The sequence below is a fragment of the Rhinolophus sinicus genome, chromosome 12, assembly GCF_057876585.1.
Source record: "Rhinolophus sinicus isolate RSI-liver-muscle chromosome 12, RSI-T2T, whole genome shotgun sequence".
Lineage (NCBI taxonomy): Eukaryota > Metazoa > Chordata > Mammalia > Chiroptera > Rhinolophidae > Rhinolophus > Rhinolophus sinicus.
This window is the reverse complement of record NC_142512.1, coordinates 28,494,673-28,508,481: the sequence shown is the minus strand read 5'-3', so window position 1 is coordinate 28,508,481 and position 13,809 is coordinate 28,494,673. Positions and strand designations below refer to the sequence as shown.

Genomic DNA, 13,809 nt, shown 5'->3' with positions numbered 1-13,809 from the left:
GGGACCGCGCAGGCGCACCGTTGCCTCAGCGCGGACGCCTCTGGGTTTCCTCTCGCTGCCGTCCTTCCTTTCAGTCCAGTACGGTGGCCGACGGGAGCCAGACGCTGGGGATGAATGAAGGTGCTGGGTGCAGGTTGAAGCAGTCTCCGCTTTCCGCTCCCTTCAGTCTGGGTTCTCCCTTTGTGCGGTGTCCCCGCCCAATTCCCATCGCACCGCTGACCCGATTGGTCCCGGCGTCCGGGTTCTTGGTGCCCGGGTCGACTCAGGGCACAGCTGGGTTGGGGAATCCCAATGATCGCCTAGGCCCCATTTCGGACCGCGCTCTCGATTTCTACCGCGTCCCGCCTGTAGGGTGCGGAGTTCGTGTGGGGTCCCGGGAGGTTGGAGGTTAGATCTTAAGGTATGAAGCTTCCGCTTGTCAGGCCTCAGCGCGCTCCCCGGCCCATGTCGGCCACCCGCCGGACTTTTCTCAGCCAGAGGGACCGGTTGGTTCTCATTACGCCCGGGGCGAGACCTATGAGCACACGGCTCCTGGAGCCTCTGCTCCATCAGCCCGCCCCTCTGTTAAAAGGCCAGCTCCTCTTGCTTAAAGCAGCGTTTCTGCCATGACTGTTACCCATGATGGGTTTGGCAGACTTGTCCGTGTTCTTTTTATTTGTTGTCTCTGATTACTCCTGAAGACAGAAGTGCCCAAGGGGGACTCAGCTTTCTTCCACAGCTAATCGCACCTCCACAATTGTTTTTTACCTATGGTACATAGGATAGTGTTAAGGCCTCCGGAGCTTTGAATCTGCCATTGCTTCTGGTTATTGAGGCAGTTTACCAATGCTGACTCTTGGGAGTCTAACATTTTTTACATATGTTGTGTAAGCATGTGAAACTGAGGTAGGAAGAAGAGCATTCTTAATTATGCCATCTATTTACTTTTATTATAAGTTGTGACGCTCATGATCAGTGTAGTGGAGAAAGCCTTGGACTGGGATTTAGTAGACGAAGGTTTAGCCTTGTCTTTTGCTACTGTTAATATTACTGTGTATGGTCTTGTTACTTAATCTCTCTGGGCTTCATATTCCTTCTTTGCAAAATAAGGGTATTAGAAAAGAAGCTCCCTAAGGCTGGAAGAGACATTAATGTATTCTGTTTTCTTTGTCATCTTCCAGATGGTGGTAGAAACAGAGGGAGCCTGTACTTGTTCCAAAAACCTGTTGCCACATAGGGGCCTTTTAAAGATAGATCACATTTTTCAGGGTGTGTAAAAAAAGAGGGGCATTGATACATGTGGGAATACACCCCTACTTTCTTTCTTTTCTTTTTATTTTTTTTTACCATTAGGATCAACAGTGATAATGACTGAGTGTACAAGCCTTCAGTTTGTCAGCCCTTTTGCTTTTGAGGCAATGCAGAAGGTGGATGTGGTTCGTTTGGCATCTTTAAGTGATCCAGAATTAAGACTTCTCCTGCCTTGCTTGGTGCGGATGGCACTTTGTGCTCCTGCGGACCAGAGCCAAAGCTGGGCCCAGGATAAAAAACTCATCCTTCGCCTTCTCTCTGGAGTGGAAGCTGTCAACTCCATTGTTGCATTGTTATCTGTGGACTTCCATGCTTTAGAACAGGATGCCAGCAAAGAACAGCAGCTTAGGTAATGTCAGTTATATAATATGTGGACTGGGATTTACTTGGATTTGCTAAAGATGAAGGAATCAAATATTTTTTGGAGCTTTTCAGACTTTTTATTGGCTACAGCCCTCCAGAAAAGAGAAGATTGAGAATCTAAATTTTGGAGAGCATTTTACTTGTTTTTGTCTATTTATGGTTAAAATTCTTTTGAATTCCATATTATAAAATGTTGTGTAGAGAAGTTTGACAATATACACTGTTGTATTCAGGCTAAACTGATAAGGCCAATTACTCTCAGTGGGAGGTGGGTAGGATGAGTTCCCTTAGAGTAGAGGGATTTATTGGAATTACCTGGGAGGCTTTTTAAGCTCATATCCCCCCAAATTCTGGTCAGATATTTTGTCTTTCTCCCATTGTAAATCCAGTAGTGAGCCACTGTTATTAATGGAAGTGGATGTTAACTATCATTTGTGATGGAATCTTTGCATAGGTTGTGAATTTCTGAAATAGGCAAACTAAATAGTATTTCAGAAGTAATACAGTCATGAAACATATGAAAAGAATTTATACAACTTTTTTATAGATTATTTCAATAAAAGATAATTTTTCTGCAATTATATCTATACCAGTGTTCTCACAATTGTTTTACACATTTGTACTTTATCAGGCATAAACTTGGAGGAGGCACTGGAGAGAGCATCCTGGTATCACAGCTTCAGCATGGACTGACATTAGAGTTTGAACACAGTGATTCACCTCGTCGATTGCGTCTTGTGCTTAGTGAACTGTTGGCAATTATGAACAAGGTGCATTTATTTTAATCACAACTCAAAATATGCATGATTTGATGATGTCTACACATAGAAGGTAGAAACAGAGGCAAGAAGGCAGGCAGATTGTCCTCTTCTACACCCATTCCTATTCGTTATGTAAGATTTCCTTTCAAAGGCTTGAAAGGATCTTAAATGCCTGCCTTGAAGGCTTTTTTTTCTCTTAAATACTATTTTCTCTCATTTATGCCTATTCTGTATTCTCTAACATAGGACTTTTTTTTAATATGGAGTTCATACAATGGCTTTTTAAAAAAAATTATTTATTTAAAAAAAATTTTTTTTTGGGGGGTGGGGATATTGGGGAACAATGTGTTTCTCCAGGGCCCATCAGCTCCAAGTTGTTGTACTTCAATCTAATTGTGGAGGGTGCAGCTCAGCTCCAAGTCCAGTCGCTGTTTTCAATCTTTAGTTGCAGGCGGGCGCAACCTACCATTCCATGTGGGAATTGAACCGGCAACCTTGTTAAAAGCTCATCCTTTAACCAACTGAGCCATCCGGCCACACCCATACAATGGCTTCTTGATAGTTAGAAAGGTACTATTGCTCAAGACTTGTACAAGCTACCGAATTTGTTAATACCTTTATAGGTATTCCCCCATAACATGTGATATGTAACTGAAAAAATGTATGCAATTCTTTTAGACACCGAATGAGCATTAACTACTACCTCTTATGTAACAGTGAGTAGGAAGTATCAAAGCTGAATTGGATGTAGGATCATTGGGTAGCCTCACTCATTAAATGACTGAATTGCCCCTGTATAGTAATGAGGCCTATTCAACTTCTCATTTTAGGAAAATGATAGATTATTTTAGGTCATGGACTTTTGAGTAATTATGGTTAATTGAAACTCTGAATTTTAAATTTGTGAATGTTGGGTCTATCATACAAAGAAGTAAATTGAGTCTTCATATTAAGATGGCTTAAATGAGATAAGGCTCAGAGTTTCAGAGGCAAAAGTTATTTACTGTTAGAATTTCCAGGTCAGTTAATTTATAAGAAAGTTTAGTTTTATAAATTGTGGAGAAAAATAAATTCTGTTTCCTGAGAAAATACTTAGTAAGCAGGTATTTTCATCAGTTTTAGATCATTTTTAAGATATGTTACAAATCTTAAAAAATTTTTCTATTACTATTCTTTCCTTCTACTCTTTTCTACTATATTGAAAGTCTTTAATTTCAACCAATATTTTTACTATATATTTTTCTCAATACCTCACTCGATGTCTCTAATAATAGAAGTGTCTTTCCAATTTTTCAATTTGGTACTCTTTAGTATATAGGGAGTGTGGTGATGAAACTCCTGTAGGAAATTTTCCAAAGTTAGTAGGTACTTTTGTTGACCTAAATTTTTATTCTTTGTTTTCTCATAATTCATTTGGAATTGAACATGAATTAATATTTGTTATACTACTTTAGGTTCACAATTTTTGGCTTTTTTTCAGCTACAACTTATGTATTATAGGTGGAATAATTTCTAGGTTATTTCTTTGGTTTGTCTTATCTTTAATTCCAGATGTCTCTAAATATTTATATAAAAATAAATTATAGAGACCCATACTGCTATGTCTGAATAATAATTAATGTGGCTGCTAATTGGTTAAATTAGTTCAAATTAATTGAATACTGCATATCCCGATGCAGTATATTAATGACATATTAAGAGATGTGTTCTGTAAGCTCAACAAATCATCACAAAATTAGTAAGGGATTTAATTAATTACCTGAAATTAATGGAGTTCTTTTTCAATTTGTTTCTTTCCTTTTTTTTTAAGGTATCTGAGTCCAGTGGAGAATTTTTTCTCAAGTCATCTGAGCTATTTGAGAGTCCAGTTTATTTGGAGGAAGCTGCAGATGTACTTTGTATTTTACAAGCAGGTACTATAATGAGTACTAAGATACATTTCAGATACAGTTTCATGTTAAGTGATACTATGTAACTTCTTAACCTGGAATGTACCTTACAAGGTTAAATAAAAAATGCCTAATAGTAGGATAGTGATTAGGTAAACCATATGATTTCCATAGTATGGAATATTATGTAGCCATTAAAATGGTGTATTTAAAGAAATTTAATGATTTGGGCAAATGTTCACAATATGTTAAAATGAAAAAGCAAAGGGAAAAATGGTAAATAGAATGTAATCTTAGTTTTGTTAAAAGTTAAGACAATACCCATGGGGGGATTAAAATAAAATATTTCAGATTATTAACTTTGAGTGATGGGATTAGAGCTATTTTTATAATAGGTATGTATGATCAGGATTAAGAGATAAGAGAACAGACCGCCGCAGTGGCACGCGCCTGTAATTCCAGCTCCCCCGGAAGCTGATGCCGGCGGATTGTAGGTGCCTGGGGTGTTTGGAACTACTGCTCCTTGTACAGCGGGTGTCTGCACTGGGTCTGCCACCAGTATGGGGCTCTCAGGAAAGCCCGGGGTACTAGGTTGTATAAGGAGAGGGGGACCCGGCCCAGGCTGGACACAGAGCAGATCAAACTCCCTGTGCTGGGTGGCGGTCGGCCCGCACCTGCGAGCAATGACTGAAGTTCGCGCAGGTATCCCACGAGACCCATCTCTTTAATTTCCCTTTTCAAGATTTTCTTTTTAAAAATCGTTATTCTTCAGCATTATTTTTGCACACAGCGGACCACCTGACTTCACTGGTAGGGCAGTGTACATGCTACTGTTAAAAAATAAAAGATAGAGGACATAAAAATACAAAGATTTTAATGAAAGTTACTCTTGATCAGCACTGCAGCGATGGCAGTGCTCTGTGCTATACTGTCTAATACAGTAGCCTCTAGCCACAAATGTTTATCGCTTACTTGAAATGTGGCTAATGTAACAGAGGAACTGAACTCTTTTTAATTTCGTTTAAATTTAAATAGCCACATGTGGCTGTTGACTGCCCTGCTGGACAATTCATCTTTAGACTATGAAAAGAAAGTGCCTTAATTGTTTTTAAATGACATTGGTATAATGTCAAGAGGGGTTTAATGTATGATACAATGAAATATCACTTAGTAATAACGTTGACTTTATTTTTTTCAGAGCTCCCCTCCCTGCTTCCTATTGTTGATGTAGCTGAAGCCTTGCTCCATGTTAGAAATGGTGCCTGGTTCTTGTGTCTGTTAGTGGCCAATGTTCCTGATAGTTTCAATGAAGGTAAATGTAGTTTTAAAATGGGATATTGAAGAGATTTACTTGGTCATGTACAGGACCTATTTTTGAGCTAAGAAATAACATTTGTGGGGTTTTGAGATTTGTCTTTTGAAAGTTTATTAGTAGTAATTGAAGAAATATTGAGTTTAGAGATTTCAAAATTGCTTTGAGATTACAAATTTAAGTTCTGTGAGTATGCAGCAAAAAAAAAAAGAAAAAATTGTCGTTAGTCACAAGGGCTGTATGTAATAGGACAGTAAAAAATACCAAAGAACTGAAATATAATCCCTATGCTCAGAGAGCAAAGGGGAGAAGACATATAAGTATGACATCTTACTTACAAAGCTTAAAGTAATAGAGACTATTCAATGTTCAGTTTGTAGGGGGCTGATAAAAAATGGAGAACGACAGGATGAAGAAAGTCTTGGCGGAAGGCGCAGGACAGATGCCTTACGCTTCTTATGTAAAATGAATCCTTCTCAGGCCCTCAAGGTCCGAGGCATGGTGGTAAGAGATCTTGTTTTTTGTTGTTTTTTTGAGACAAAAGCCTTTATATTAGGATGAGGAACTTTGCTCAAGACGGTTTTAGAAACTTGTAGAGAATTATAATTATATATGGGATGTATTACACCTCCCTCTATGGGCTTTTGTGTTTTGTGATAGGTCTTTCTCTAAACTTTAGAGGCATTAGATTCTGGAGCTTTCTTGGCTCTCTTCCTTACATATTGAATTCAATTTATTTTCTTTGTTGTGTTAGGTGGAAGAATGCCATTTGCCAGGCCTGGGAGTAGCTTTGACATTGGATCATACTAAAAATGAAGTTAGTGAAGATGGAGTGAGTGACTTGGTTTGTTTTGTTAGTGGTTTGCTTCTTGGAACAAATGCAAAAGTCCGGACTTGGTTTGGAACTTTTATCCGAAATGGACAGCAGGTGAGGGATAAATATCTGTATTGCCTAAGGAAAAGGATATTTTGGCAATTAGTAAAAGAGGAAGGAATACTTTTAGCACGATGTCATTAGACCAGTGGTTCTCAAATTTCTTAGCCTCAGGACCTCCTAACATTTAAAAAAAATCATTGAGGATACCAAAGAGCTTTTGTTTATGTGTTTTTATCTATTGATATTTACCATATTAGAAATGAAAGCTGAAATAGTTGAAAAGTTTAATTCACTTAAAATAACAATAACCCCATTAAATGTGAACATAACTTTTTTTTATGAAAAATAGCTATATTTTCCAAAATAAAAATAAAAAAATTAGTGAGAAGAGTGGTATTGTTTTACATTTTTGCAAATCTCATTCATGTCTTGCTTAATAGAAGCCTTTGGAAAACTGCACTGTACCCTTGTGAGAAAATGAGAGTTAAAAAGGCCAATATGTCTTAGTGCTATTAAGGAAATATTTTTGACCTTCTGGACCGCCTGAAAGTGTTTTGGGGTTTTCCAGTGTTTTAGGTCAGACTTGTAAGAACTACTGCTTTAGGTCATCAAATAAGTTGTTATGATAGTCTGTAATTTTAATATGTGTGTGTGCGTGCGTGTGTGTGTGTGTGTGTGTGTGTGTGTGTGTGTATTTTGTGGTAAAATATGCATAACATAAAATTTACCATTTTAATCATTTTTAAGTGTACATTTCAGTGTTATTAAATACATTCACAATGTTGTGCAACCATTACCACCATCTGTCTCTAGAACTTTTTCATCATCCCAAACAGAAACTCTGTCCCCATTAAACAATAATTCCGTTCCCATCTCCCTCCAACTCCTGGCAACAACCATTGTACTTTTTGTCTCTAGGTACATAATATCAGTGGACTTATATAGTATTTGTCCTTTTGTGACTGGGTTATTTCACTTAGCCTAATGTCCTCAGTGTTCATTCATGGTGTAGCAGGTATCAGAATTTCCTTTTTTTTTAAGGCTGAATAATATTCTATTGTATGTATATACTACATTTTACTTATTTATCCATTCATCTATTGATGAATACATATTATATTTTGCAACAGTTTTCAGCTTGCAAAATACTTTACTTTTTCAAAAACCATTTAATGGTAATCCTGTGAATTGAGTCCCTCTGAAGGAACTAATGCAAGATTTTTAACTTGTTGAGGTCAGTGAACTGGACAGTAGTAGCATGTATACTGCTTAGATCCTCCAGTCTATTTTTTATGCTACTGACTCACCGCTTTTCTGTATCCAAGTTCTACTTTATTTCTAGCCCATTTGAAAACTAATGTTAAACTTTGCTTTTTAAAAGGAAGAGAACATTTAGTGTATACATTCTATATGTCAAGCACTGTGCTAAATACTTGGCACGCTCATCTTGTATTTAATTATCCTTTGTGTGCAATACATTTTCTTATTTGAACCTATTGTTATTAAAGCAAGTTTAGCATATTTTACTTGGAAACACTCTAAAAATAATAACTAACATTTACCTAGTCTTTTATAGTTTAGGACTGCTTTCATATGTATTATCTTTGTTCATTCATGGCATCCATTTAATAGACATTGAGTGCTTGCTGAATGTCAGGCACAGTGTTAGGTCCTGCTGAGTAAGAGATGAATAAGACATTATCCCTGCCTAAAGAACTATGGATGTAATAGACTTATAAACTCCTAATTTACAACAGTCCTGGGAGTTACACATTATTAATAAAATATTCATTTCCTTGTCATTAAGGAAATTGGGGTTTAGAGAGGTTAACTAATTAATATACTTGAAAATATATACTCAATTAATAGCAGAGCTGTTGTTTAAATCCAAGATCTTGTGTTTCCAGAATCTAAGCACTTGCTGCTATGCCACGTATGCCATATATTTGAAAGTACCATTTAAATAATATTTTACCATTCAAATTGTCATTAATTTAGTATTTTCTATACAACCATTTAAATTAGGGTGAGTAGAGTATCCTTTAAATAAACCAGTGAGTTTTGAGTTTGCTCAGTTGGTGAAAATGAGATTCTGCAGTTATGACAGCCTCCTTAAATAGGTCAATTTCAAGTGTTTGACTGCAGAGCTTTGTTTGAGCTTCTTTTTGACTTAGTAAATGCTAATGCTTTCTTCCTTTTGTGAATCATGTTCTTACAGAGAAAAAGAGAGACCAGTAGTTCTGTCCTTTGGCAAATGAGAAGGCAGCTTCTTCTGGAGTTGATGGGCATTCTTCCCACAGTAAGAAGTACCCGCATTGTGGAAGAAGCTGATGTGGAGATGGAGCCCAATGTGTCTGTGTATTCGGGGCTGAAAGAAGAGCATGTTGTGAAAGCCAGTGCACTCTTACGTCTGTACTGTGCTTTGATGGGGATCGCTGGACTCAAGTATATAAAATGATTTGATATTTTACCTTTTTATCATTTTACTTTCTTGTTTCTAATCCCAAGAAAATGAGCCAACGGCCTTTTATTCTGAGGATTTGGGTTTTCTATTGGGCTTAGGTAGTGGTCTGGCCTATAGTATCCTGAATGAAGACCTAAGGCAAACATTGCTAGCTGGGATGTATCCATCTGTTTTGGGTCTGATTGTAAATATGGGAGGGGCTAAAGCAGTTGAAGAAACCTATGACTTCACTCTAGCTTGACATGAATATGATCGGTCATCTGTGAAGGGTCCTTTATCTAGCCCAAGCAGCTAGTTTAAGTAAATCTCTCCTATGTTTTCTGTGACAACTGAGATAAAAAATGGTTTAAAATTGATATGATGTGATTATTAAGCATAGGGTTCCTTATTTCGTCACTGACTACATCCTTTGAACAGTGTCCTCAACTATTAGCCTTACAGTCCACACTTGGCATGTCTTCGGTACATGTGAATTTCAGTTAGCACTGTTCAGTTAAATAACTAATGTATCAGTTACTGTGATACATTAACCAAGTAATTGTATAAAGTACCAACTTTACTGAGAGCTCCTCAAGCCACAGATCACTGTGTAAGAGGTGCATGTCATGATCAGTGGCCAATGGCATCATTTCTTTTAAAGTCTGTCAGCGACTGGTCACTGCACATCTATGTCTCGGTTTATGAACAGACAGCACAGTGGGTAGTTGGATTATCACCTTGTCGCTCAGTGATAAACCCATGTAACATTTTATAAAAATAGATAACTGAAGGAGGGAATTTGCCAGTGAAGATGAAAGTAAGTGTAGCAAAGAAACAAAAGGTGGTAATGCTGGAAATAACATTTGAACCAAATATAAATGGAAGAAATAGCTGGCGGTGAGATAGTTGACACTGCTGCCATTGGAGAGACCCTAGATATGTAGCCAGAGGAACTTAGTGAAGGCGAACTTAACATAATTCAGGAAGGCCATTGTGACAAAAAGGATGAGTAAGTCCCAGAGGAATTCATACTGGCAAAAATCTTCACAGTAAAGGAACTCTCAGATATTTCATGACTGAAAAAGTATGAAGGATAAAATGGTGGTAGCTGATCCACACTTAGAAGGTGGTATGACAGTTCATAAAGCCTTCGAGAAGATGCTCCCTCTGTATTACAAGTTACACAATGAAAAGGAGGCAAAGGCTGTTCAAACTCCTTGAAAAAAATGTTTAAATTCCCAATGGTTCTAATATTTTCAACTATAGAGTGCTATATAAATACTAGTTTTACTGGTTTTTTTCCATTTCTCTATGCATTGTAAACCGACAGAGTTTTCAATGTTTTGACAAAAAAATGTAAAGGTCATGGAACTGTTGTAATTTTCCCAATTGATTAAGATCGAGATGCATAGTTTCAGCATGTGTGGTATTTTTAAGCTTCCACACTATGCAAAGTGAACACTGCCTGTATTTGTGTCGGAGGAAAAACACTTGTAAATGCAACAGTTTTGTTTTTGGCAACCAAAGATATTAAAGATGTTATAAATAGTGAGGTATTATTATAAAGCTCCAAACTTACATCTGAAAGGTTTAACTGTTGGGAAGTTCCTTTTCTTTCTCCCTTCCTCAACTCAAAAAGTAAAGCCTAATAAGGTATTCCTTTTTTAGACCAACTGAGGAAGAAGCTGAACAATTACTGCAGTTGATGACAAGCCGTCCTCCTGCTACACCAGCTGGGGTTCGCTTTGTTTCACTTTCCTTTTGTATGCTGCTGGCCTTTTCTACGCTTGTCAGGTACTTTATAAGTTGCTCTATTTTCTCAAGATCTGCTTTTGTCTGTTTATTTACTTTTAATTAAAAATTGTTATTTTTCAATTACAGTTGACATTCAATATGGTATTAGTTTCAGGTATACAACATAGTGGTTCGACATTTATATCACTTTCAAAATGATTCTCCCAATAAGTCTTGCATCTACCTGACACCATGTATAGTTATTACAATATTATTGACTATATTCTTTAAGTTGTACTTTACATCCCCATGACTATTTTGTAACTGCCAATTTGTACTTCTTAATCTCTTCATCTTTTTCACCCAGCCTCCTAACCTATCTCCCATCTGGCAACCATCAGTTTGTTCTCTGTATCTGAGTTTGCTGCTTTTGCTTGTTTGTTTATTTTGTTTGTTAGATTCCACATGTAAGTGAAATCATATGGTATTTGTTTCTCTCTGTTCGACCTATTTCACTTAGCACAGTGCCCTCTAGGTCCTTCCATGTTGTCACAAATGGTAAGACTTCATTTTTTATGGCCTAGTAATATTCCATTGTATATATGTACCACTTCTTTATCCATTTGTCTTTTGATTGGAGCATTTAATACATTTGCATTTAAAATAATTATTAGTAGGTATGTATTTATTGCTATTTTATTGTTTTCTGGTTGTTTTTGTAGTTCTCTGTTCCTTTCTTATTCTCTTCTTCTCTTATACATTGTTGACTCTGTAGTGTTGTGTTTGGATTTGTTTCTCTTTATTTCTTGTGTATCTCTTGTACATTTTTGGTTTGTGGTTACCATGCGCTTCATATATACTAAGCTATGTTTATAGCAGTCTGTTTAACTTGATGGTCACTTAAGTGTGAACACATTCTATAATCACTACCATTTTTACTCACCCCTTCCATGTTTGTTTTCATCATTATTTTTAAATTCTTTTGTGTGTGTGTGTGTGTGTGTGTATGTGTGTGTGTGTGTGTGTGTGTGTATCCCTTAATTTACTGTTGTAATTAGACGTGGTTGTTCTGCTTTTGCCTTTTAACCTTTCTAGTAATAGGAGTTCTGTTCAGCTAGTCTTCAGGTGGTTCTCAAGGGTGGTGGTTCTATAATTTAGTTGTAACTTTGATGTAGTTGTGGGAAGAGGAGAGCATAGTATTTACCTACTCCGCCATCTTGACTGGAAATATGCTCTTATTTATTTATTAAAACACATGGATAGCATTAATTAGGCTCTTACTCCAAAAATTGGTCTAGGTATGGCCAGTGGTATTGTCTTTTGGTAAAAGTTTATCAGTATCACCTATTTGATGCAAGTCATTTAATTTATCTTTATAAAGTTTCATGTACACATTATTTTAAAGGAATCAAAATAGTTCCTCAAAATGTATTAGGGCAGATAGCAGTCCTTACTCCTTTCCTCCCTTCCCCTTCCCTAGAGTTAACTTCTTTCAGTTGTTTTAGCTGATTCTTTCGGTTTTTACTACCACATCTTTAAATAACATGTTTACATTTGCTATTATATATCTTGACTTTTCAATTTTAGGAGTACTTGTTGACTTCCCACTATGAAAGATGAGGAATTAGTTCTCTGTTTTCTCTCTGTTTCCAACACATTTACATATCCTTCCTATCTTCCCATTCTCCTAGTACAATTATATTATAATTTTTCTTTGACCAAAATATAGTTGTTTATATTACACTGTTGGGAGCACAACTATGTAGTAGATGATTACTTTTCTTCTGCGAAACTTGTTTTTTGCATTAATAATTATCTTGTATTTTTGTTTTTTCATTTTTCATTTGCTCTGAGCCCTTTGGGGATTCCGTGGTTTAGAGTGGTTGGGTTTTGTTTTTTTTTCTGCCAGTTTAGTATTTTGCTTTCTTGGGTCTTCTAAGTCAGTTATTACTCATCTGTATATGCTCTAGCATACAGTATTTTGTGTTGATGTCCCTCGTTATCCTATGCATTTATGCCTGTTACGAAAATCCCTTCAATATAGTTTGGAGTTTCAGGAGGGTATGAAATTAGGCACGTGACATGAAGTGCTTTCATTTCTCTTTACCTGAAATAATTTCTAAACATTTTCTCTAACCCTTATTACTTCTAAGATGGGTATTTTTAATTCTTATTTTTGTAGGAAGGAGAGCTAAAGTTCAAAATGATTATTTAAATTTCAACATTGTCTTTTATTGGAATGATTTATGGTTGAGCGTGACTTTTTAAATTTTCTTACCTTGGGGTAGCAGGCATTTCAGTTGCTTTTGTGTTACCCATTTACACTGCAATGAAGTAGAAGGAGATCAGTGAAAATTATTTTTATAAGTCAAAGTTAACTTGTACCTTTTGATCTAAACCTAGGAATTTCTTTTTAAAAAGTCATTGTTGGCATATTTTTTATAACCATTTTTCATATCTGATCTGTGGCTGTCTCTTTTTTCTATTTCTTTTTTTTTTCTTTTTGAGTGGTGATCACTTATTGCTCTACAATTTTGAGTTATTCTCAAAATGTCTCTATAAATTAAATTTCATTTTCCAGGTAAAAGATGGACTACCTTGTTACTGTCTTAGTACTCAGTTTGTGATTTTTCGATGATTAAGTTTTAACACTATTAATAGATTTTCTTTTCTACATGACAAGAAAATGTTAATATAGTTCTTCTAACATTTTATTCCTAAAGGGCCTTTGCTTTTTCAAGGAATGTGAGGTTGTTCACTCTCTCCAACTTGTGAATGCAATAACTAAGACTTTTGAGAAGGTTTGATTTTCACATTCATGAAAAAAAGCAAAGGTCCTCATTCATCATCTCTAGACCTATTTTGTATCTCAATGGCAATTAATGGCCAATTCAACAAGCAATTTGAATTGATATTTCCAAATAGGGAAGGAAAAAATAATTTCTACCAAAATCATTTCAGAATGCTTTCTTATTCTTATGCTAGTGTATCTGATTTAAACCTGTCGCATTCTGGTATGTTTCATATAGTACACCTGAACAGGAGCAGCTAATGGTAGTGTGGCTAAGTTGGATGATAAAAGAAGAAGCTTATTTTGAAAGGTAAGATGACTTCATTTGTTTCAGTTAGCTGAGTAAGTT

The 13,809-nt window shown here is 36.3% G+C and overlaps 1 protein-coding gene and 1 non-coding gene across 5 annotated transcripts in view; both read left to right on the top strand.

Annotated features, from left to right (window-relative positions):
- INTS2 (integrator complex subunit 2) overlaps positions 1–13,809 on the top strand; it is a 38,581-nt gene continuing 24,772 nt past the window's right edge. Inside the window, exons 1-10 of one of the 4 annotated variants that reach the window (XM_019732620.3) lie at positions 1–120; positions 1,333–1,639; positions 2,285–2,423; positions 4,225–4,327; positions 5,502–5,615; positions 5,989–6,119; positions 6,370–6,543; positions 8,711–8,937; positions 10,604–10,729; positions 13,699–13,770. In XM_019732620.3, coding sequence (XP_019588179.3) covers positions 111–120; positions 1,333–1,639; positions 2,285–2,423; positions 4,225–4,327; positions 5,502–5,615; positions 5,989–6,119; positions 6,370–6,543; positions 8,711–8,937; positions 10,604–10,729; positions 13,699–13,770 — 1,403 coding nt within the window. In that variant the 5' untranslated portion in view covers positions 1–110. Of the gene's footprint in view, positions 134–261; positions 401–763; positions 886–1,332; positions 1,640–2,284; positions 2,424–4,224; positions 4,328–5,501; positions 5,616–5,988; positions 6,120–6,369; positions 6,544–8,710; positions 8,938–10,603; positions 10,730–13,698; positions 13,771–13,809 lie in introns of those variants that run through there. The other 3 variants (XM_019732618.3, XM_019732621.3, XM_074320067.2) reach the window with 3 other exon arrangements.
- LOC148756494 (signal recognition particle RNA) lies at positions 4,737–5,028 on the top strand. Its single transcript, XR_016018105.1, has one exon.